Source organism: Pocillopora damicornis, chromosome 8, assembly GCF_964200805.1.
Source record: "Pocillopora damicornis chromosome 8, jaPocDami1.2, whole genome shotgun sequence".
Lineage (NCBI taxonomy): Eukaryota > Metazoa > Cnidaria > Anthozoa > Scleractinia > Pocilloporidae > Pocillopora > Pocillopora damicornis.
In genome coordinates this window covers 21,556,411-21,579,137 of record NC_142677.1, presented here as the reverse complement: position 1 = coordinate 21,579,137, position 22,727 = coordinate 21,556,411, and the positions used below count along the sequence as shown (strand labels likewise).

Genomic DNA, 22,727 nt, shown 5'->3' with positions numbered 1-22,727 from the left:
GATTAAAAACAATTATTACCTTAAAGTTTATTAATTTCTCACATTTTTTGTACTCCCATGAATGAATTCGAATAAGTAAAGATTTGGTAAAGCATTTGACAATAAAAATCTGCGATAAAATATTATAAAGCATAACACGACGTTTCGACGTTTCCAGAACGTCATTATCAAGTAAACTAAAATAATAAAATCGAGCATATATATAATGAAGCGGTGAATAAATTAAAAAGCGTTAAAAGTTAAACAAAGAGTTTGGCCCTAATGGAATCGCTCTGGGTGTTTAAATTGGGCCATGAATGAATACATGTAAATTAACTCTTGTCAGCTTTCAGAGCAATCACCTTGACATTGTTAGAGACAATATGACTCATGCCTATTTTCCCAGAATAACCTGAAACTCTAAAGCATTATACAATTTGGCTACTCCTGTTAAGCTGTTGTAGTGTTCATTTTTTTTAAAAAAAAGTTTCTGTACTGTACACATACTTATATGGATCCAAAACATTCAGGTTTCATCAACCTGTGTTTAAAACTTGCCATAAACAAAAAAAATTACCTGAGATCTTTCAGTTTCGAATTATTCAGTTTGGTGATATACTCTTTAGTTTCATGTGCTGCCAGACGATGTGGCAAAGGCTGATACATGAGAATTCTGTCCACTGCACCATCCTGCCTTTCCTTTAGTTTGACATAAATTGGAAAGAAGCGGTTGGGTTGACTGTAGCCACTCACTGACACTCCTGGACTGTCAATGACTTGACGTGCTGACTTGTCTGCCCGTGTATATACCCATGTACTTCCATCATATAACTGGATCATCCGTTCCATGTCTATGCGGCTCTTTTCCCTGGAAGCACCAAGTAGCTGGTCAAAAAACTGTGATGCCTCTTCCTTGCCAATGATAGCTTTATGGCCAGGTGTTGACTTCAATTGACGAAATAGCCCAGCTTCAGTAAATTCGTCAACAAATAAAGGGTTATCCTCCTTTGCCTCTACATGCAACCTTATCGGCTGTGCACAGCCATGGTGAAAGGCAGGTGACTTTCCTGCCCCTGGGTCACACAAGCAGATCATGTAGAGGTTGATACTTTCTGTGCGCATTCTACAGTCAACCTTGACTGTTGAGGGCCCCATCAAGCATGCCACAGTTGGCAGGACACTTGCCAGCAGAATGTCCCTTGTAGTGTTGTTGGCCCTACTAAATGTATCCAACCATTCACTTATTAAGGCTGGGCAAATTTCCTCCCACGGAATGCTAACTTCTTTCCCTTGTTTCCTGACGGAAGGTGCTTCAGCTGCTGTTCGGGACCGCTTGGCTGATGACGGAAATGCTGAAGCCATATCTGAAACAACAGAAAGAATCAGGTCATCTCGAGTAAATCAATCGCTTCGCTCACAATTTAAAAATTTATAACCTTGGGTTAAACCAGATACTATTTTGACTGATAAATATATCACCATTAGTATATGTGCTCGGATATCCTCTTGAAGCTAGGATGGGGATGAAATTAATTTGGTAGTGAGGGGCCGGGAACAGTGAAGTTCTGAGGCCCTTTTAGGGTAAATTTCGATGGGCAACATGGCGTTGAAACAGCGACAGCAGAGAAATGAAATGCCGTCAAGCGACTAGGTTATGCCGCGATCCTGCAACACCGACTGGAAAAAGTAAGAAAGGGTCACCTGTGTGTGTAGTGCCTATTATAAACCTGTATATGCAACAGAAAGTATACACGAACCTAAATTCTTCAGTGCCTAAGCGCTTGAGCAAGCTAAATCATCAGACTCGCTTTTCGAGAGATTATCACAGTACGTACACCTTTGTTAAACTTTTATTCATCCTACGACACCTTGCATCGATCTCGCCCGCACTTCCTAACCTTTGGTTATTACTAGTTTAGATTTTAAATTGTATCATCGCATTGTTTTGCACTGGGAAGAGCCCAAGAAACGCTGCTTTCGCTCCAGACACCAGCTCTCGCGAAAAATTTCCTACACATAATTAAAAAAAACACCAACTATCATTCGGTTCAATTAATTTTCATCTTATTACTAAGATAACTTTTGTTGCATTCTGACGAAGATCCTACAATAGTCCAAGTAAGCGGCAGAATCTCTATGAAAACCGTCTCTTGATAGAGCAGCCATTTTGATTCTTTAAAAGCTTCATGGAACAACCGCTGTGCGAAGTGCTTGTGGTATCGAAATGGGGCGTTCCCTCGTAACAAGGGGGCGCTTTTCACCTTTTGTAAACCTGTTTAGTTACCTTTTGTTAAGCAAAATTTGCCATGAAACCAAACTCGACATACCACATTACAATAAACAATTGTAACTTTGATACGTTTCCTGGTCACGTCGGTATTGATTTATTGAAACAATAACGTCTCATATGCTTGTAAATGTGAGAACATCACAGCAACGTTTTCAGGCTTCTCAAAATATGACAACGTTCAGCCCCAGCTCCAAACTTAGACTAGTGTGAGAGCAAGCCCTCGTTACGAGCCCTTCAATACGAGCGTTTTTTCATCCACGAATAAGTTTTGGGACTTGAGTAACACTAGTTGAAGAGAGGTTTGCAGGGTGTCACGCGCGTGGGAATTTCTCATGGCGTGAAAAGACAAAAGAAAGTTAGAAGAAGGAAGCCGTCAAGAAGAATTTGAAGATTTTCTTCGCGACCTGGTGTCCAAAACACCACCATCCTACTGTGAAATTTACGGCTTACATATCAGCTGAAGAAATAAACTTTCTAAACAAAAAAGAGGCTATTTCACCAATTCGTTCAGCGGATTTCTTCTGTTCCTCAACAAATTGCAAATCGTCAACTCTATGGCGTTTAAATTGCCCTTTCTGAAAGGGAAGTGTAATTCAGACGGATCTTTGGATTGTCATGGTTTACCATTATTCGAGTGGAAGCAGTTGCGAGACAAAGAAGAGGCTATCGGTCGAGGATCCTATGGTTTGGTTTTTGTGGCGAGAAACAATTCTGAGAAGGTCGTTATCAAAAAACTGTAAGGTGAGGACGAGAAGGAAAAGCGTCTTTTCCTCAAAGAGGCAAAAATACTCCATGGGAATAAAAGTGAACATATCGTTAGGTTTCAAGCTGTGTGCATGGAACTGTGTGCAATGATGCTTGAATATTTGTTTTTCGACTTCGCTCCCTTCTTCAAATTCTTCTTGACGGCTTCCTTCTGCTAACTTTCTTACGCTAGTCTAAGTTTGGAGCTTGGGCTGAACGTTGTCATATTTTGAGAAGCCTGAAAACGTTCCTGTGATGTTCTCACATTTACAAGCATATGAGATATTATTGTTTCAATAAATCAATGCAGACGTGACCAGGAAACGTATCAAAGTTATAATTGTTTATTGTAGTGTGGTATGTCGAGTTGGTTTCCACATGCTGTGCGACTTTTTATGCCGCGACAAACTCATGGCAAATTTTGCATAACAAAAGGTAGCTAAACAGGTTTACAACGCGAAAACGCAGCTATCTTTCATGCATAATGGTTCATTATTATTTATACCACTCAGTAAAAGAAAAAAAAATTAGTGACACTTAATTTTAGTCACGCGCGTTATCGTCGTGAGGAAAAATGAGCGAAGCGCTTGGTGTCTTTGTACGAAATTTGTGCAACATGCCCTGGCATCCGTTCCGTGTTTTAGGATTTGGGGTCATTTTCCGCCGTTCCGTGCTTTAGGATTTGGGGTCATTTTCCGCCGTTCCGTGCTTTAGGATTTGGGGTCATTTTCCGCCATTCCGCCATTCCACCGTTCCGGCTTTTAGGGTCGCCTAAGACTTACGATCGACTTTATCGAAAATGCAATACCGAACTTAGCTTGCTAAATGCTAAAACCAGAGAAATAAATACAAATCAGACGTACCTGTGTAATCTTGCCTTCTTTCTTGATTTCCCTTCGTCAATAGTTGCTGTTACGTGATTTGTGTTGAAGACAAAAGCACAGAAACGTTGGAATATGTTGACAGATTTTGCCTGGCGTCTGATCTGAGCGGTCGATACAGGATCAACTGATGCAATGGATTCACTCGTGGCTTTATGTTGGGAAGGTGATAAAAAAGATCACACCTGTTGATTCACGGTATATTTCACACCTCTACAGCTGCCTCTATAAACACCAACCCATGTCATTTCACGATATTGTGATTTTCAATGGCAGTACATACAAATGATTGTTTATTATCTTTTTGAAATACTGTATGACTGCGAAGTAACTTTCTAAAATGCCAGATTTCCTAAAGAATGGACACCGTAGTAATTTTGAAAATTCGTTATTGTAGGGGGAATTTTGGGAAAAAAGCGTCAACTTACATAAAGCCGATAGTGGTGCTATCATCTGATCGGTCGCATCAAAAGGAGCATTAAATCACCGGAAATAAACCGAAAGAATGTAGTAAAATTATATTTGATTTAAATGCAAAACAAAGTATGTTATTGTTACCTGAATAAATATCATTTTCTCCAGCCTTTTGTTTCTGAACGCCACAAGTAAAACAGCTTTCTTGATCTTCGCACCTTATTTCAATTAATTAATTTAGAGTGGATTTATTTGTGGCTTCTGCTTGTGAATATTGCTTTGTTTTTTAACCCCTACCCCCCCCCCCCCCCGCCCCCGGAAAAGAAATTCAAAATTCGCACATGCCAAAGCGACATCAAAATGTATTGTCTGCAAATGAATCCACTCGTAAACAATAGAGACATCCTAATTTAAGTTCAGGCCGGGGACAGAACTTTTCTTTTACGGACACATAAGTACGGTCGCGTACTCGGACAAGACCACTGTAGTGATGTTTATTTGCCTTATGGTTCTAACAGTTACGTAGTGGAGGTAAGGCGAGGAACTTTCACAGCTTTTAGTGTATTTCATTGTTGACACATACTCATTTAGAATGCCCCTGACAATTGTTTACACTTACTTTCAGAAAGTTTTAAGAGCATTGCGAGAACCGAAAATTACAAACTGGAAGCAAAAGAAATAGGTGTAGTCTTTTTATTATTTGTTGTCCTCAACTTTGAAATAAGACAACGAGTAGTCCCTTTTCATGCCTTTTTCGCTTTGTCCGTCAAGCGTGACGCAAGATAAAAGCACGAGAAAATAATGGCCGAGCGAAATCTTGGCACGCTTTTCTCTCGCGTACGCTCGACGGACTAAGCGAAAAGAGGAAGTAGTCCTAATCTACTTTGAAATCGAGTCTATGTCATTGATTAGGATCGAGGAGGCTTTTTAACTAAAAACCTCATGGTTTTAACAAATTGTTAGTGCGGATTAACTGATTCAGAATGACTAGAAATTACTGAAAGATTGCTATCCGCATTTTCGAGTCCTGGGAAACGTGACATAGTGAAGTGATAATATTCTTGACAAAGACATTAATATATTTTGGAACACGTCGGAGTGAATTCTCCTACCACATCGGTTGACTAACCGTATTTACTCGAATAAGCGCCGCGGTGCTTATTAATTTTTTTCCTCCTCAAGTGGGGCGCTTATTCGAGGGTGGCGCTTATTTGAGGGCGGCCCTTGTTTATAAAAGTTGGACACGACAAAGAAATCTTTCCTTTTAAGTCAAGGGAATATTTCTATCTTTTTGAAAAATTTAACGGTTATTAACAGAAGCGTCTCTTGATTGTCCCAGTTCGTCTCTTCTGGCACTTTTTATTTCTTTACCTGTGGTGTCTTCACTCAACCTCGATCTCACTATCCCCTGATGCTGTTTTGGAGTTGCATTCTAGCGTTTTGGTAGTTCTACGGAGATTCTCGAATAAGCGCCGCATTCCCGACGCGGCGCTTATTCGAGGGCGGCGCAAATTAACTTTTTTGACCCAAATACGGCGCAAATTAACTTTTTTGACCCAAATAAGGACGCGGCGCTTATTCGAGGGCGCTCATTCGAGGGCGGCGCAAATTAACTTTTTTGACCCAAATACGGCGCTTAAGGACGTTCGCGCGAAAATCTTCCCACGGTCAGATTTTTGAATAACTTTTACAGCAGTTAGGTAACGACCAACTCAGGTCAGAGAGGCAAAAAAATTCGGGGGTCACCGAGCTCATTTTCGAGATAACCGGTACGAAAGACCGCAGTATTTATAGAAGTTTTGACAGTTGTTTCGATTTGGCTTAGGCTGCTTCAAGTGTTAAAAAAAGGAAAATAAACTGATGTAGCAAGCATTTTTGGTTTCGTAATTGACTTGAACAAGCCTACTAAGTAAATACTTGTCACTGGTGTCAATCCATTTGGTTAAAAGTAACTTTCAGGAGGGAAAATTGCTTGTCATACCCAGTCGCGAAGGGCGTAAATTTGCCCCTTTTTGACGTGCCATTGCGACATGCATTACGTGCGCAGTAGTGTGCGCAAAAACAATTAGCACGAACGTCCTTAATCGAGGGCGGCGCTTATTCGAGTAAATGTGGTATTCAGCGATTGCATCAATCGTAGCGATCCTTCCGTAAGCGATCGATACGACTGCTGAGATGGTCTTCACTCCAATCTAGTCTACCGTCGCGATCATGTGGGGAATATGGAAACCGGTCGGTCAACGCGAGGATCGTTCAGCTTTACATGTAACTTTCTGTTGCGATCGCAGCGATCGTGGCTAATGTAGGGATCTCAGCAATCATATGGATACCATCCTGTTTCCTTGTGATCACTACGGTCGCTACGGTCTCTGCGATCGCTACCATCGAGGCAATCACCGATATAGACCTGAAATCTATTACTAAGAGCGATCGTTGATGGAAGCATCTTTTGCTCTTTTTAGCTTGAAATTGATCTTATATGTTTTTAACCCTCTGACCATTGGCCATCGTCTGTGGCAAATTGTCTCTTGTCTGTAGTATACCTTCAATCAGGACGCATACCAAACATGGACCCCTGGTCCATGTACCACCCCTGTAGACCACATCTGATTTTTTAAAAAAAACGAATTTTTACCAGAGGTCTAAAAAAATAAAAAGAACTTTAAGTAGACTATACTGGCGTCATTTACAATCGTTCTTTTCAATTTGATTAAAAATTTTCTTGAATTTCGTACCACTGTATAAGTTTAATCCAATCATGGTCGGAGTTTGATTCTGGCAAAGGAGTAACAATTTGAAGGGTATTGGAGGAACCCTTTGGAGACAAACTTAGCGGAAAAATATATTTCTTTTTTCATCCGCAAAGTTGTTGAATCCTGCCAACGGCAAACAATCTCCATAGTAACAATACGGTTTGCAAGGGCAATAGGCATCCTCGGGAAACCGCGCGACGTTAGTTTACAAGCACTGAAGTGCTTTACTGCTTGTAAACTTTCGTGGTAACATTTTCCCAAGCCTTCTGACTGCTCCTAACTCTCCGAGAATGGACTAAAGGAAAAATGCATTCGTTTTAATTAAGATTAAATTTGTGTGCATCAAATAGAGTTGAATTACCCTTCTGATTTCATTGTGTAACATTCTTGACGAGTTATTTCAGTTGTTTTGATATTTGTGAAATTTTCTTTTTTTGTCACGCGGCCTACTGGGACGTCATTGCGTGTTATTTATTCATAAGGAGTGATACTTGACATTTGAATTTATTGAGAGCGATTAGAATCGCTACGGGAAATGTGCTTTCGGATTTAGCTTATCATCCATGACACATTTGTTGCGCTATTTGCCAAATACTTCTCGGGAAATTTCTGTAAGTTTGTGTTTCTGTTGCTTGTTATTTTGTTTTTGCCTGTTATGTTTTTTATTCGGTTTATTTCTCTCCAAATTTACTTTGTCATTGTTATTTATTTTAGTCAAACTTGTTCAGCAACCAGAATAAATAAATACAATTATTTTAATTTCGCGTTTTTGAGCGAGACATGATTTATCTCCTAGGAGAACCCCTTCGCTCTGGTGAAAAGCATTTAGGGAAAGTGGTGACTATTTTAGATTGGTAGGACTAGCTTGTGCTACGCACAAGTTCATCGTGCGCAGAATGTACGAGTTCATCTAGAGGGAGGGGTCGATTCTTCCCCAAAAATCTTGAATTTAATAGAATTTACGCTCTCTTTCTCCGTATGATATCGAAGAGAGAAATCCCATAAATGCTGAACTGTAGGTGGGTTATAACCCATGTATTACATACTATCCAAGTGGATTCTGAAGTAATGTGATTAAATAAAAAATTGTGACATACTGGGCTCCTTTCGGTAAGGAGTTTTCCATAATAAGCGTTGTTATCCTGTTCTCTTCTCTTTCCAGGATGGATGTACCTTTACGAAAACCGTACTGCGTTCTGTTACTCTGCATGGTGCTGATATTCGTATCATGCGAAACTAATGGTAATCCACTATCCCCCAACCTGTTACATGCCATATCAAAAATTATAGAAAGGTATGAGAAAGGAGAGCTAACGGCAACAACCTCCATTCATTATTTTGTGGACCAAAATAACGTGGAAACCTTGTTTCTTCCTGGGATTATCATCTGGGATCCATTACTACAGTACTTTCATGGAAGCTTACCTTGTCCTCACTGTGGCCAAATACTGAAACCTAGATGTTGGAAAGATGGGAAAGATTGGAAACACAACAGTCCCAGGCGGCTTGCAGATATAGAACATTATGTTCTGCTCGTAAGCAGGGTGTACGCATGCAAAAATGACCACAGGATAATCAGTCATGACCCTCAAATTCTGAAGATGTTTGAACAGGTTGAACTGATCCCATTCCTTCTTTTGCACAAGTATGGTATTACTCGACGTTTATACAGATTAATTATCGTTCATACTGCGTCTGGAATGAGGTACAGGGATGTGGAAACACTTTTAACTGAGATGTGGCGTAGTTATCACACCGAGGTACGCATTCGGACATCGAAAATATTAAGTATGAGAACGTCAGAGGGTGAAGCAGCAAACGACGCGAGTCACAATGCATATACAATGCCGCAGGTTTCACAGTTAAACCCTAACAGGAAGCTGATTCGCCAGTGCTTTGTTTACGATTATTTTACAAAAGAAAAACTTTACAATGCACGCATGGCATCGTTTACTGGCAGTTGGCTCTCCTCTGACCACACATTTAAGGTCGCTAGTAATGTCGGTATATGGCAAAATGGCCATTGGATTCGTCAGTTTGACTCTTTGTTTTCTGTCATGAACGAGGATGGCATTGTCCTCGCTTGGCAATTAACAAGAGGCACTGGTTTTGCAAGAGTAAAGACTTTACTCGTTGGAATTATGAACAGGCTTGTAAAAAGCGGAATTACCTTAGAGGGATTTTCCATTGACAACTGTTGCGCCTGGAGGTTACTCCTTCAAGGGGTGTTTGGAGTTATTCCGGTTAAACTTGATCTCTTTCATGCTGTACAACGCATCGCAAGTAAAATTAAAAAAAGGCACCCGTTAAGAAGACAGTGCCTCGATTCATTTCGTTTAGTTTTCCGAATGCCGGGCGATATTGGGAAAGAACGGAAGAAGTCGACGCCCTCTCGCTCAGTAATGTTGACAAATTTAGACAGATTTGTGGAAAACTGGGAGAATCTTGAAGTTGCAGGAGAGAAGGTACTTTCAAAAAATGCCCGTAACCAATTGGACAAGTTAAGAGCACATATTGAGAAAGGTTGCTTGGAAGGGATCCCTCCAAAAGCAGGAACAAGTAGACAGGAATCGATGCATAAAAGCCTCCGGAAAGGCGTAGAAAAAAGGAGAATTGGTGTTAAAACAGCAGTGGCAAGCATAGGTACGTGCCTATACAGGTGGAACGAAAGGCGAATATCAGAAAAGGTAGGATCGTGTCATTCGGCAGTTCCTGTCCCAGTCACCGAGTACCATGACTTGTCGATGGATCAAGAAGAAGTATTTGGTACCGGAGTGTTTCAAAATCCAAACAGTTTTAGCGACGATGACTTGGAAGATGGCGCGGAAGTCAATGCTAGAGAAAATGATTCAACAGGGGACAGCAGTAGCGAGGAAGAGGAATATGGGACTGATAACGACAACAATGTGAAGATCACGACAGAAGACACGTATCATAGAGTTCTGGAGTATGCTATGTATATGAAGAGCCTATCGCAAGATTTGCAAGCGAAATGTGATGCACCTACAATGAAAGTAAATGTGACTCAGTGTGTTGGACGGAGCCTTCTATTATTTTCATCACGTACACGTTACTCCAGGCCAGACGCGGAAGAATGCGACGAGAGGTTAAACAGCATTTTAAATGCATTTCAATTCCAACAGTTGCCGATGCCCGGAGATGGAGACTGTTTTCTACGTTGCATTTCCATCACTTTAAGCTCTTTTCTAACAATAAATCAAGGGAACTCAAAACTGATCACGTACTTGAAATCGATCGGTATCAGCACGGAAAGGTCTAACGAGGATAAAATAAACGTTCTCAGACAGTTGATTGTGCAAGAATTCACGGGGCCCAATCGGCACCTTTACGAACCATTTATGATAACAAACACCACTGATTCATATGATACAGAAGCTCAGAAGTTCCTTAGGCCAGGCCATTATGATTCTGAATTAGGAAACTGTGTGCCAATGGCAATGAGTAATATCCTGCAAATACCGCTGGTTATTTTTACATCGATGGAAAATTATCCCATTACACAAATAATTCCTAGAACAAGAGTGCTTTCCGAAGTTCCGATATACCTCGCATATAATCATGGTGGCAGCGGACACTATAATTTGGCAGTTGAAGTAACTCACACGCAGTCAAATTCAACTACAACTGAAGCAACCAGCAAAGAGGCAGACAAGCATTTGCAAGTTGAGGCCGACGTTCCCCCTCAACATGAGGCAGGGTGCTCGTGTGGTCGCGGAAACCCAGGGAAGACAGGGAAAAGTGAATTCTGCAAACAATATAAGTCACGCTGTCCTTGTTTTCGTAATCTGCGAGGCTGCAATGAAAAGTGTTCCTGCCGTTTGTGCGCGAATCCGTTTGGTAGAAAAACTCAAGAAAAAGGGATCTTTGGTCCGCTACCAAGAAAGAGACAAAAACAAGATCTTCAGAAAGATATGAAGCAGACAGACAAAGGATATATGGAAAAGAAAACAGAAGAACCCATCGCTACAATTTGGTTTGAAGACGAACTGTATGTCATTGAAGCGTTGTTCTTGTACTTGTTAGTTACAAGCCAAGATATTACCCCGGACAGGGTCTTTGCAGAGTACCACAAGATAATAGAATTCTGCTCAGAAGTGACAATTTATCAAAATGTCTTTTCTCTGCGTCCAAGATCCTCGTCAGCAATAACAAAGAAACTACAAGAAATAAAAGGCAAGTTAAAGGTTGACGAGGAATTATTCAAAAAACAAATCCAATACAACTGGTTTTTTGACTAAATCGAATTTGCACAAGCAGATAACAAAATGATATCTTCCTGCAACGGCCAATCCCGTTCCAAAGGACTAATCGCCAGTGATTATTGAAGGAAGTTTGGTCGCAGTTTTCCCACGATGGCTTAAACCTTTATTTCTCATCGGCACGTGGCACTTTCAGCCACACGAAGCAGTTTTAAATGAAAAACAATGCAAACACATTTGTGGCAGAGTTAATGCGTTATTCGTTTAAGATCCATGATTCTTGAAGACGAGAAAACGTATTAATAATTTTAGAAAAACGTGTTCTGTTTAAACATATTTTTTGTTTCATTTTCTGATAAATCATACTGTTTATACGAGTTATATAAAACAGTGTCAAAATTAAGTATAAATTAGTTGTTCTCGGACTTTGTCTATTCCGTCTTTTGGTTAATAGGCAGGTTTAAACTTGGCATCGTTGACCCGGCGTTTATTTGAAATCCGAAGCTTGCTTGAGCACTTTATCCATGAAGCAATGGATTTTCTTCATTAAATTTTACAGAAATAAATCTTTCCGTTATATCTGCAGTACATTATATGTCTAATAAATACTTAAGGGGATTATTTAACATTCCATCTTGGAGACCCGGCGTTTATTCGAAGCCCGGCGTTTAATCGAGTAAATACGGTATTACATGTAATCTGTTCTGTTAGTTGTTCCCAATCGGGGATATGAAATTTTATTTTCTTTAAGGAGGAAAATAAAACAGATGCAGCTCATATAACGAGATCACTAAATATAATGTCACCTAGAGAATATAGATTGTCCAACTAGACATGCTCTCAAAGGGGTTTAGGGCTCCAGGGATCCGGGCTTAAAATTAAGAAAGGGCTCCAGGCCTCCGAGGAGAGAATTTCAAAGTTCTAGGGCCCCATATCATTTGCTTTAGGGCTACAGGCTCCACCGTGGTCGAAAATCCTCAGGGGCGTAGTCTGGTTTTTCGGTGTAGGCACGCACATGAAACAAAAGAAAAACGAGCGCCGAAGAAGCTAGGGGGTATAGGGGCATGCCCTCCAGAAAATTATTATTTTTAGGGCCTCGGAAATGCCATTTACCATGTTTTCAGGGGGAATTTTGATAAATCGAAACATGGAAAAACGTTAACAATTTATGACAACCTTTGGTACAACTGATATTAGTTACAATGTGAATACAGGCAAAGGGCGAGACTTGTAATGTCCATGGCTATACTACGCTTAATCGCATTTTAAGGGTCGCATGTTAGGCGTTCGATTTACGTCTTTCCCGGCCGTAACACTATGACCTAATTTCATTTCTTCAATAACCTCGTGCTCCTCGCATTTTACAGTTCTGTTCTCCAAATAAAATTGTCGTCAAGCAAATTGGCTTCTTTTTTACATCCTTTTTTATTTCATAACAATTTTTCCTAAGAACGAATAAATCATGTCCTCTTCTAGTACAGCGAGAAGAGGACATGATTTTCTGTCTAAATTTTAATGATTGAAGTCATTTGATTAAATTTTCAAAAAGGAACTTACCTTCTGATGGTCCTCCTTTGCTGACCTTTTAACAGTCTGTACTATTCACCAAGCTTAGGTAAAGTAGCCCTTCACGATTTTGTTACATGTCTGGCCGCACAGGCTACCTCTAAAGACGTGGCTTTGAGCACTCAAACATTAAATGAACTGAAAGGACGTTGAACACTTCATCAACCCAAAAGTTCAAACTGACCCGAAATGACTACGTTTCACACTGACTTCAAATACTTTCGCGGACCTCTTCAAAGGGCCAAAAGGTGGATTTCGATCATTTTATTTTTGCCTTTCATTTTCTTACTATCGTTGGAACTGTTCCTCTGTGCCTACTGTTCCTCTGTGCCCACTGTTCCTCTGTGCCCACTGTTCCTCTGTGCCCACTGTTCCTCTGTGCCTACTGTTCCTCTGTGCCCACTGTTCCTCTGTGCCCACTGTTCCTCTGTGCCCACTGTTCCTCTGTGCCCACTGTTCCTCTGTGCCCACTGTTCCTCTGTGCCTCTGTGCCCACTGTTCCTCTGTGCCCACTGTTCCTCTGTTCCTCTGTGCCCACTGTTCCTCTGTTCCTCTGTGCCCACTGTTCCTCTGTTCCTCTGTGCCCACTGGTCCTCTGTGCCTACTGTTCCTCTGTGCCTCTGTGCCTACTGTTCCTCTGTTCCTCTGTTCCTCTGTGCCCACTGTTCCTCAGTGTCCACTGTTCCTCTGTGCCTCTGTGCCCACTGTTCCTCTGTGCCCACTGTTCCTCTGTTCCTCTGTGCCCACTGTTCCTCTGTTCCTCTGTGCCCACTGTTCCTCTGTTCCTCTGTGCCCACTGGTCCTCTGTGCCTACTGTTCCTCTGTGCCTCTGTGCCTACTGTTCCTCTGTTCCTCTGTTCCTCTGTGCCCACTGTTCCTCAGTGTCCACTGTTCCTCTGTGCCTCTGTGCCCACTGTTCCTCTGTGCCCACTGTTCCTCTGTTCCTCTGTGCCCACTGGTCCTCTGTTCCTCTGTGCCCACTGTTCCTCTGTTCCTCTGTGCCCACTGGTCCTCTGTGCCTACTGTTCCTCTGTGCCTCTGTGCCTACTGTTCCTCTGTTCCTCTGTGCCCACTGTTCCTCTGTGCCCACTGTTCCTCTGTGCCCACTGTTCCTCTGTGCCTCTGTGCCCACTGTTCCTCTGTGCCCACTGTTCCTCTGTGCCCACTGTTCCTCTGTTCCTCTGTGCCCACTGGTCCTCTGTGCTTACTGTTCCTCTGTGCCTCTGTGCCTACTGTTCCTCTGTTCCTCTGTTCCTCTGTGCCCACTGTTCCTCAGTGTCCACTGTTCCTCTGTGCCCACTGTTCCTCTGTTCCTCTGTGCCCACTGTTCCTCTGTTCCTCTGTGCCCACTGGTCCTCTGTGCCTACTGTTCCTCTGTGCCTCTGTGCCTACTGTTCCTCTGTTCCTCTGTGCCCACTGTTCCTCTGTGCCCACTGTTCCTCTGTGCCCACTGTTCCTCTGTGCCTCTGTGCCCACTGTTCCTCTGTGCCCACTGTTCCTCTGTGCCCACTGTTCCTCTGTTCCTCTGTGCCCACTGTTCCTCTGTTCCTCTGTGCCCACTGTTCCTCTGTTCCTCTGTGCCCACTGGTCCTCTGTGCCTACTGTTCCTCTGTGCCTCTGTGCCTACTGTTCCTCTGTTCCTCTGTTCCTCTGTGCCCACTGTTCTTCTGTGCCCACTGTTCCTCTGTGCCTACTGTTCCTCTGTGCCCCTGTGCTAACTGTTACTCTGATGACGTCAGTCAGGTCGTCGTACACGAGCCATGAGCCGGAGGATCAAAAAAAGGAATTGGCGATATTTTCACTGACAATTATAGTCCATTAGAAACCAAAGAAACGGGAAAGCCCAGCGTACAAATCTTGATATAAAAAAAATCTAATAAATTAGACTGCAGTATGCAGTCGAAACGTCGCGATCTACATCACACGTGACTACATCGTGAGACAAAACGAAAAGTTAGCTTTTATTGTTATTCACCACGATGAATAACCACAGCCTTTTTACGAAATCTAATAAACTGCTTGTATGATCCGGTAAAAACTCCAAAAATAAGAAGCAGTTGCTACTACAACCACCTCCCACCCCTCCATTCGTATTAATAGTCCGTCTCCCACCCCTCCCTGAGTGATAAAAGTCTGCCTCATACTAATGATCTTCCTTCCTCTCCCCCCCCCCCCCCCCACAGATAGTCAATAAAATAACCCAAAAAATGGTCCAAATATTAGTCCAAAAATGGTCAAAAATCTTCAAAAAAAGTCCAATTGTCTGAGGGTCGAATGGTCCAGTCCATATTTTTTTTCCTAAGAAAAGCGCATTACCCGAATAGCTCATCTTTTGTTTTGATTTGTTTCTTTGTTTGTTTTTCTTGCTGTTTTGTTTGTCTGCTTGTTATGTTACACTTTTCAGCTTTTTTTGCCTTTTCCTTTATACATCAGTTCACAGCTATGGTCTTGATTTTGAGGAGATGCTATGGTGCAAGAGGCGATCATATCTGGCCATGATTTGGGAAGACTTACACACCTCCCTTCTATAGGCCTCTTCTCCCCCTTTCCCTCCCCAAAAACAGTTTTGATGGACACCTTCCGTTGGTTAAGCTCTCTTCGAAAAAACATTTACCAACCCCTCCCCCCCGAAGTTGACCGTTGGCCGCAAAAAGGCAAACAAACAAAAAACGTAATTAAGAGGGTACTGGTAAGTTACTAAAGAAACCGTAGAGCTGCGTCGGTGGGAGAGTATAACAGGGTAATTTGGTGCTATCGACTGAGTCAGGAGCCCTCCTATGGTGGACAAATTTTAACCTTTACTGGCAACAAAAAGTTCGCCGTAAACAATTTTCTTTCAACTGTAAAGAACAGAAATTAATCGTTATTTGTAAATTGGCAAAATTTTTTACCTCTACCCGTAAAAGCCAGCCATCCCTCTTAGATACCCTCTCATTTTTTAACCCGTGTAGTTCAAAGTTAAAAAATATTTTTGTTTTGTACCTTACTATCAGCCAAGTACTGTGGAATACTGATATGATAACGACTGCTGCTCCCCTTTGGCCGGCCGGGCATGAAGAAACAAGAACTCATTGCTGTGTTACCTGCTCTCTAGCTGCGGGAAGACGAGTTCACAAGCACGACAGTGGCTGGGCGTGGCTGGTGGGTGCGTGTGGCTGTCTTTGTAACGTGTTTACTCTGGGTTGTTCGTATAGTTTTGGTGTCATATACCCGTCACTTTTGGACGAGTTCAAGCGAGGCAAAGCTCAAACAGGTAACAGACTGAAGCCTAAGTTCTTTGCTCTCTTGAGTATTGCATGAAGGAACAGATGTCGAGGAAGGATTTATGTGCTCATTTGAATTAGAAAATATCCAAAATTTTTGAGTAACTGAGAAGAAAGGAACGTAGGCTCGGAAACGAAATCCGGAGATTTCAATCCTCAATCAATAGAAGTTATCACTGAATAACATGAATTACATCTAAACCACCGGGTTTTAAGTCAGTAAAGTAACTGTGAGCCGAGGAATACAATGATTTACCTCGACAGCAAATGTATCGGCATGCAAGTAATCGGGTAAACCCTTTTCCTTTTACTCCAAGAAAAACTATTTCTTTGGAATATCACGAATATGGGTATACGAACATGGGTTTTTCGGATCAATATCAGTACCTGGGCAACTGCCCACCTACCCCTCCCCTAACTCAACAACAGTCAATTGATAACAAGTTAAGGTTAAAGTTGGGTTAGGGGAGGGGTAGATGGGCAGTTGCCCAGATACTGATATTGATCCGGTTTTTCTTAGCTAGTAGCAGGTGCAATAGAGCTTCTTTGTTTTTGCTTTCGTTTATCCCAGACATGCACATTGACTGAGACTGGATCAACGAATTCTATCACTGCTGGTCCAACAAAACCAAACAGGCATCCAACTAGGCTACGCAAATCGTATAATTTATTCCAATATATTATTATTCGATCTAAAGAAAAGAACGAGATACATTTGAGAAATTGAACAGGATCCATCGATTCATAAACACACGAGTAAAACTATTAGATTGAATTACAGCACTGAGAACTTACTTCTATGACGATGTCTAGTAGGATTGTTTCACGGTGTATAGCTACGTACAGGTCAGCAACAGATGAAACAGGTCAGGGTATAACAGAACACGGGTCAGCAAGACAGGTTAGCGGAACTTGTACGTATCTTCGAATCTTAAGTATCTGAACTGAAAACTGAACTATTCACGTGGCTTAATTACATAAGCTAGTGTCAATCAAAATCAATCAGGAAAATCAAGTTAATAATTCATTATATTGACGAAACAACTGCATTGAACACCTCTTTTTCTTTAGCGTGGATTGGCTCCCTTTGCATGTCGTTGACCTTCTTCTTCGGCCCACTGGCGGGAAAACTCTGCGATCGTTTTGGCCCCAGAGCTGTCACAATCATTGGTGCCTTGGTGTCTGTGATCGGACTTGTTGCGACTTCCCAGGCTCGGAATATATTCGTGATATACTTGACATACAGCACCATATTTGCTTTTGGAGGTTGTTGTATCTACACCAGCGTATTTGTCATTGTGCCCAAGTATTTTTTGAAATACCGTTCATTAGCAACTGGAATGATTGCGGCGGGGCCTGGAGCCGGCACATTCGTAATGAGCCCTATTTTAGCACGCTCTATAGAGGAGCTTGGATGGCGTGGGGCATTTTTCGTAATGGCTGGTATCATCGCATCTGTTTGTCTCCTTGGTTGTGCATTTGATCCCAACGCTCCGACGAATCCTGCCGAACGAGACGTACATCGTGAGTTTGAGCAAGGCGACAAGAAAAAAAAACATTTGTCACGTAATCCTTCATATTTGCTATTGGTTTTCGTTACAACTATTGTGATATTAGGAAATTCAGTTCCTCAAGTCCACATGGTAAGTGTAACAAAAACTATGCCACAAGAATCCTGAATAGGTTTCTTGTGGCTTTTTTTTTTGGTAAAACATCTGACAGCCGTGGTTTTCCTCCACCCAGGGTATAAATAAGTAGGGAAATTAAAACTGTCGGCAAACTTGACAAACAACTGGTTACCTGCGACACCCAGTCTAAGAGTAATTGAAACAACGCATAGAAACCTGACTGTACCAATGAGCCTGTAGATTTAGAAGAATTAACCTTCACTGCATGCTTCCCGGATATGCTATTGGTCCTACTTTAGTTGGAATTTTATCGTCGGACGATGGGAAACGCGGTAGCTTCGTGTTGGTTTTCGCCAACGGCGGTGTTGGAGGCAGAGTTGTTATTTGAAGTGCAGAATCGGAAGTAGAGTACAATTATGTCTGATTCTTCCCTATTCGATTCTGTTACGCCAACGACTCCACTTAATTCCGATTTTAAATAGTTCAGAAACGCTCTTGCGACTCTAAGTGCCACTCCGTCGCCAGTGAGAACAAGCCGAGTACATAGCAAGTTAGAACCCAGTTAGAGATGTACAAAGCCAGAATGAACACTGGCAGTTATCATAGGCTAAGCGCCCCTTAGCCGTCACTTTCTATCACGGTCTGAACCATCCCAATAAAACAACAATGAATGCAATTTATCTTTAGCTCTGTCCTTTATTTATTTTTCTTTCTTTCTAAGGCTCGCTACTGTGAAGAGAAAGGCATTAGTCTACAAGTCGCCTCGACGCTCTACCTAGTGCTTGGACTGTGCTCAGTTTTCGCCAGAATTTTAGTCGGTCGCATGTGTGATTATAAATTCGTTGATCAGCGATTTGTCTACCAAGGATGCCTGTTTTTTCTTGGTTTTTCAACTCTACTCTGTCCATTGGCAAATAGCTTCCCGACTGTGCTCGTTTATTTCATAGCATTTGGTTTGTTTGATGGTGGGCAATCGACTGTGGCAAATGTGTTGGTGTTAACCTCTGTACAAGAACGACAGAAGGCTCGTGCTTTTGGATTGTGGCTGTTTTGTCTGTCAATCATAATGGCTTATGGACCGCCCCTTGCAGGTAGGTGGACAGATCCCCTGCTATTGCTTACGTATTGATTATGTGTAAATAGCTCTAGACACAGTCCCCTGACGTTTCTCCAGGCACTGATGTCGTTTCGCTTAAACTCACGACTGAGTGCATTTACCATATAGTTAAGATGTAAAAAAAGGACTTTCCGAGCTTTACTCATAAGTTCTACATTGACTCATTGAAGAATACTCGATTCATTTCCAGGTTACATTGCGGACTCCACGGGTTCATACGCGCCTGCATTCTATTTGGCAGGCGGTAGCATCATAACTGGTGCCAGCGCTTTCTTCGTAATGTACTTCCTAAAAAGAAACTCGGAGGAGATGGAATTGCAAACCGAGCTTGTTGTAATAGAAAAAGTTACAGTTGTGTGACATGTAAGGTTTTTACAAAAAAAATAGTTGCTGCACTGACTGAGGGCTAATTTCTTGCCAAATGGCAGTGAACTTATCAACCCTCTTTCCGTTGAGTTATAGTTCATTATGGTTACACTATAGTACGTTCACTATATCACACAACGCTCTTCCTTAGGGAAGAGCGTTGTGTGATATCCCAAACAACGGCTGGTAATGAGACTATGGCCAGCCCAAAGTTTTAAAAGTAGACTTGTGATAAACAGTGATAAAGAAAGCTACATATCCATTCTCTTTCTGACGGAAAGGAGCGCGCGCTCTCATCCCGATCAGCTGGTGGTAATCGAGCCCAGAGGTGAAGATCAGTGAGACCTTACCTCGTCTTTGTCAAGACGCCGGAGCAGAGTGCGCAGAAATCGATTATGTTACCATCTTTTTATAAGGAGGGAAAGTTAGTGTAAACTATCGTTATTGAAATGATCTAAGATGCTGGGACAGCAGAAAAGACGAGGGCCTTTCGAAGCTGAGATAATCCACTTGGTAAGTTAGTCATCCGCCATACAATTTTACTCTCACTTCTCTTTAGAGTGAGGGATGATTCCTTTAAAGAGAAAGGTTTTTTTCGGTACAGTTTGAAATTACAACTGGCTTCTCTGTAATGGGAAAGAGCGCATGGTATAAGCGATGTGATGAACTTGTCGATTATTGGCTGCCAGTGAAGCCAAAATTAACTTCTGCTTACTCTATACCTTCAAGGAATGATTTAACTGATTTTGAGGAAAGTGGCGCCATGTTTTCTTGTGATAAGAATTTGATCTATATGAGGATGGAGTTCGTAACCCACCTGGGCATAGTTTTTTATCGCCGGGTTTTTTTTACCTTTAAGATGCCGAAAATTGCGATGTTTCATCATGTTTTGCACTAAATGCAAATTAGGGTCGAATACTGACATGGCTAACTTTTCTTGCTCCAAAACAAAACATCTAATTGAAAAGAAAAGTGATTTAGCTCCACATCTGGAGGTTAGACACGTTCTTAAGTGGACTAATTACTGGGATACCTGTCATAAAATGTCTTTGTTTTTTTGTCGTCTTTTTTTTTTTTTTTTTTTTTTTTTCCTCCGCCACAAAATGGAAAAATTGCGCAATAGTACCCATAGGTCATTGGGCCCTCAACACCATGACAACTAACCGTGATCCAATGAGGTGTTCACATGCTGATCACGCATGTTATCTTGATGATGATTGACGTTGTCATGCACGGACAGGGCCGGGTCACATGACGAGCACGAGATTTTTGCCCATAAAACTATTTTGTCAGTCGTTTTGTATTTCAACGTGTTTGGATTACGATCATCTGGAGCAATATGGCGCAAACGCTCAAAATACTTATATACGCATACACAAGTCGTATTGTTCGCGGCCAATCCACACAAAAAGATGTTATTGAGCGGTAATTTTGGAACGGACTGAATCGCGAACGCTTGAAAGCCATGAAAGCATTGAATGCCTTGTATGTCTTGTATGCTAAGTATGCCAATGTCTTAGTTGAAAACGTTAACTCGTCGTAAAAAGCAAAATCTGAAATCTGAAACCAAACTGCATATACTCTATGCAATCTATTGAACAACACTACGACCGTAAGACTGAAGAACAAAATTCAAATGGGTGCAAACTGCTTGTGAAGAAAGACGCCATGTTGGATTCACTTGATGCTAGGGAACGTAGCTACGGTAACAGTGCGAATGGTATTAATTTCACGATCAGAAAGGTGAATCTTATGTTTGTTTTCATTGTAGTTGTATGGATATTCTTTTTTAATAAATACATGATCCAAAATCCCGTGTTTTTTGTGTATAATGTTATTATGTTAAGTATTGTTTGTCTTGTCACAGGCGACCCAAGGTCACGTCTTGAGAAAGAGCCAACGATTAATTCACGAACGCGTCACGCGTTGTGTGACTCAGGAATAGTTATGCTAGGAACCGTTGAAAATTTGAACACGTTATAAGGAATAGTATAAGGAACGAAATATGGTCGATTTACAACGATAAATATTTAGAAATATGAAGATTTTTCTCGTAAAATCAATAAAACTTACTCATACCCTGTGTATCCGTTGTAGTTTCTGGCGATTGTTGCCGTTTTAAGCTTGCTTTACCATCACTATTATTCACGTCATCTACTTTTATTACATTGGCAAAATCTGTACAGACATCACACCAACCAACTATGTTGAAGGCTTGAAATTATATTACGATCGATTTTCGTCAAGAAATGGGCCAGGAATTTTCCACAATAGTGCAAATAATCGTGAAGGCTGATCGCGGAAAAGCGATTGCGTGACGCTCGGTAAGCTGTAAGATGACATGTTATTATATACCAGACGTAAAAACTCTTCAGATTCTCAGTCTGCATTTTGTATCCACTCTGCAGTCTATATTTTGTATCTGGTCTGCAGTCTGCTGTCTACATTTTGTACTAACAGGTATCCGTGGCACCAATACAGTTTATTTTTGGTTACATTTATTCGCAAAACACACATAATCTGCCACAAAATACCTGTGTGTGAGGTAATTCGACATTTTCATTCTTTCCTGCGTTAATAATCTTCTTTCCTTTTGTAAGAATGTAGACCACTTACAATGTTTCAAGTAATCCACCCACCCTACAAAAAAACAACTCTTGCAGGCATAGCATGCCTATGTTTTGAGACAGGTGTATGCCCTTGGCCAGACTTGAGCTCACTATTTCAGTATACTAGTCCGACACGCGTAGTATCACTACACTTGATTCCACGGATCCAGTACCATCCAGGTATCCCAGTTACCCCGCTCACAGGGTCTAGTGTTGATGATAATTGACGTTGTCATGCACAGACGGGGCCGGGTCACATGACGAACAAGAGATTTTGTTTATAAAACTCTTTGGTCAGTTATTTTGTATTTCAACGTATTTGGATTGCGATCTCCTAGAACATTATGGCGCAAACGCGCAAAATACTAATTGTGAAGGCGGATCGCAGAAAAGCGATTGCGTGACGCTCGGTAAGCTGTAAGACGACATGTTATTATATACCAGACGTAAAAACTCTTCAGATTCTTAGTCTGCATTTTGTACCCACTCTGCAGTCTGCAGTCTATATTTTGTATCCGGTCTGCAGTCTGCTGTCTGCATTTTGTACTAACAGGTATCCGTGGCACCAATACAGTTTATTTTTGGTTACATTTATTCGCAAAACACACATAATCTACCAGAAAATACCTGTGAGTGAGGTAATTCGACATTTTCGTTCTTTCCCACATTAATATTGTTCTCTCCTTTTGTAAGAATGTAGACATCACTCACAATGTTTCAAGTAATCCACCCACCCTACAAAAAAGTAACTCTTGCACGCATAGCATTTCTATGTTTTGAAATAGGTGTATGCCCTTGGCCAGACTTGAGCGCACTATTTCCGTATACTAGTCCGACACCCGTAGTATCACTACACTTGATTCCAAGGATCCACTACCATCCAGGTATCCCAGTTAG

At 41.6% G+C, this 22,727-nt stretch overlaps 2 protein-coding genes across 4 annotated transcripts in view; one reads left to right on the top strand and one right to left on the bottom strand.

Moving 5' to 3' along the window:
• Positions 1-2,156, bottom strand: part of LOC149041805 (uncharacterized) — a 4,109-nt gene extending 1,953 nt beyond the window's left edge. Inside the window, exon 1 of the mRNA XM_089214003.1 lies at positions 557-2,156. Within this exon, the coding sequence (XP_089070129.1) occupies positions 557-1,341 (785 nt within the window). The 5' untranslated portion in view covers positions 1,342-2,156. The remainder of the gene's footprint in view (positions 1-556) is intronic.
• Positions 1-22,727, top strand: part of LOC113668627 (monocarboxylate transporter 10) — a 37,241-nt gene that overhangs the window by 8,211 nt on the left and 6,303 nt on the right. For all 3 annotated transcript variants that reach the window (XM_089213981.1, XM_089213982.1, XM_089213980.1), the window contains 4 exons: positions 15,841-16,100; positions 17,182-17,753; positions 18,460-18,829; positions 19,046-19,734. In XM_089213981.1, the coding sequence (XP_089070107.1) occupies positions 15,863-16,100; positions 17,182-17,753; positions 18,460-18,829; positions 19,046-19,215 (1,350 nt within the window). In that variant the 5' untranslated portion in view covers positions 15,841-15,862 and the 3' untranslated portion in view covers positions 19,216-19,734. The remainder of the gene's footprint in view (positions 1-15,840; positions 16,101-17,181; positions 17,754-18,459; positions 18,830-19,045; positions 19,735-22,727) is intronic.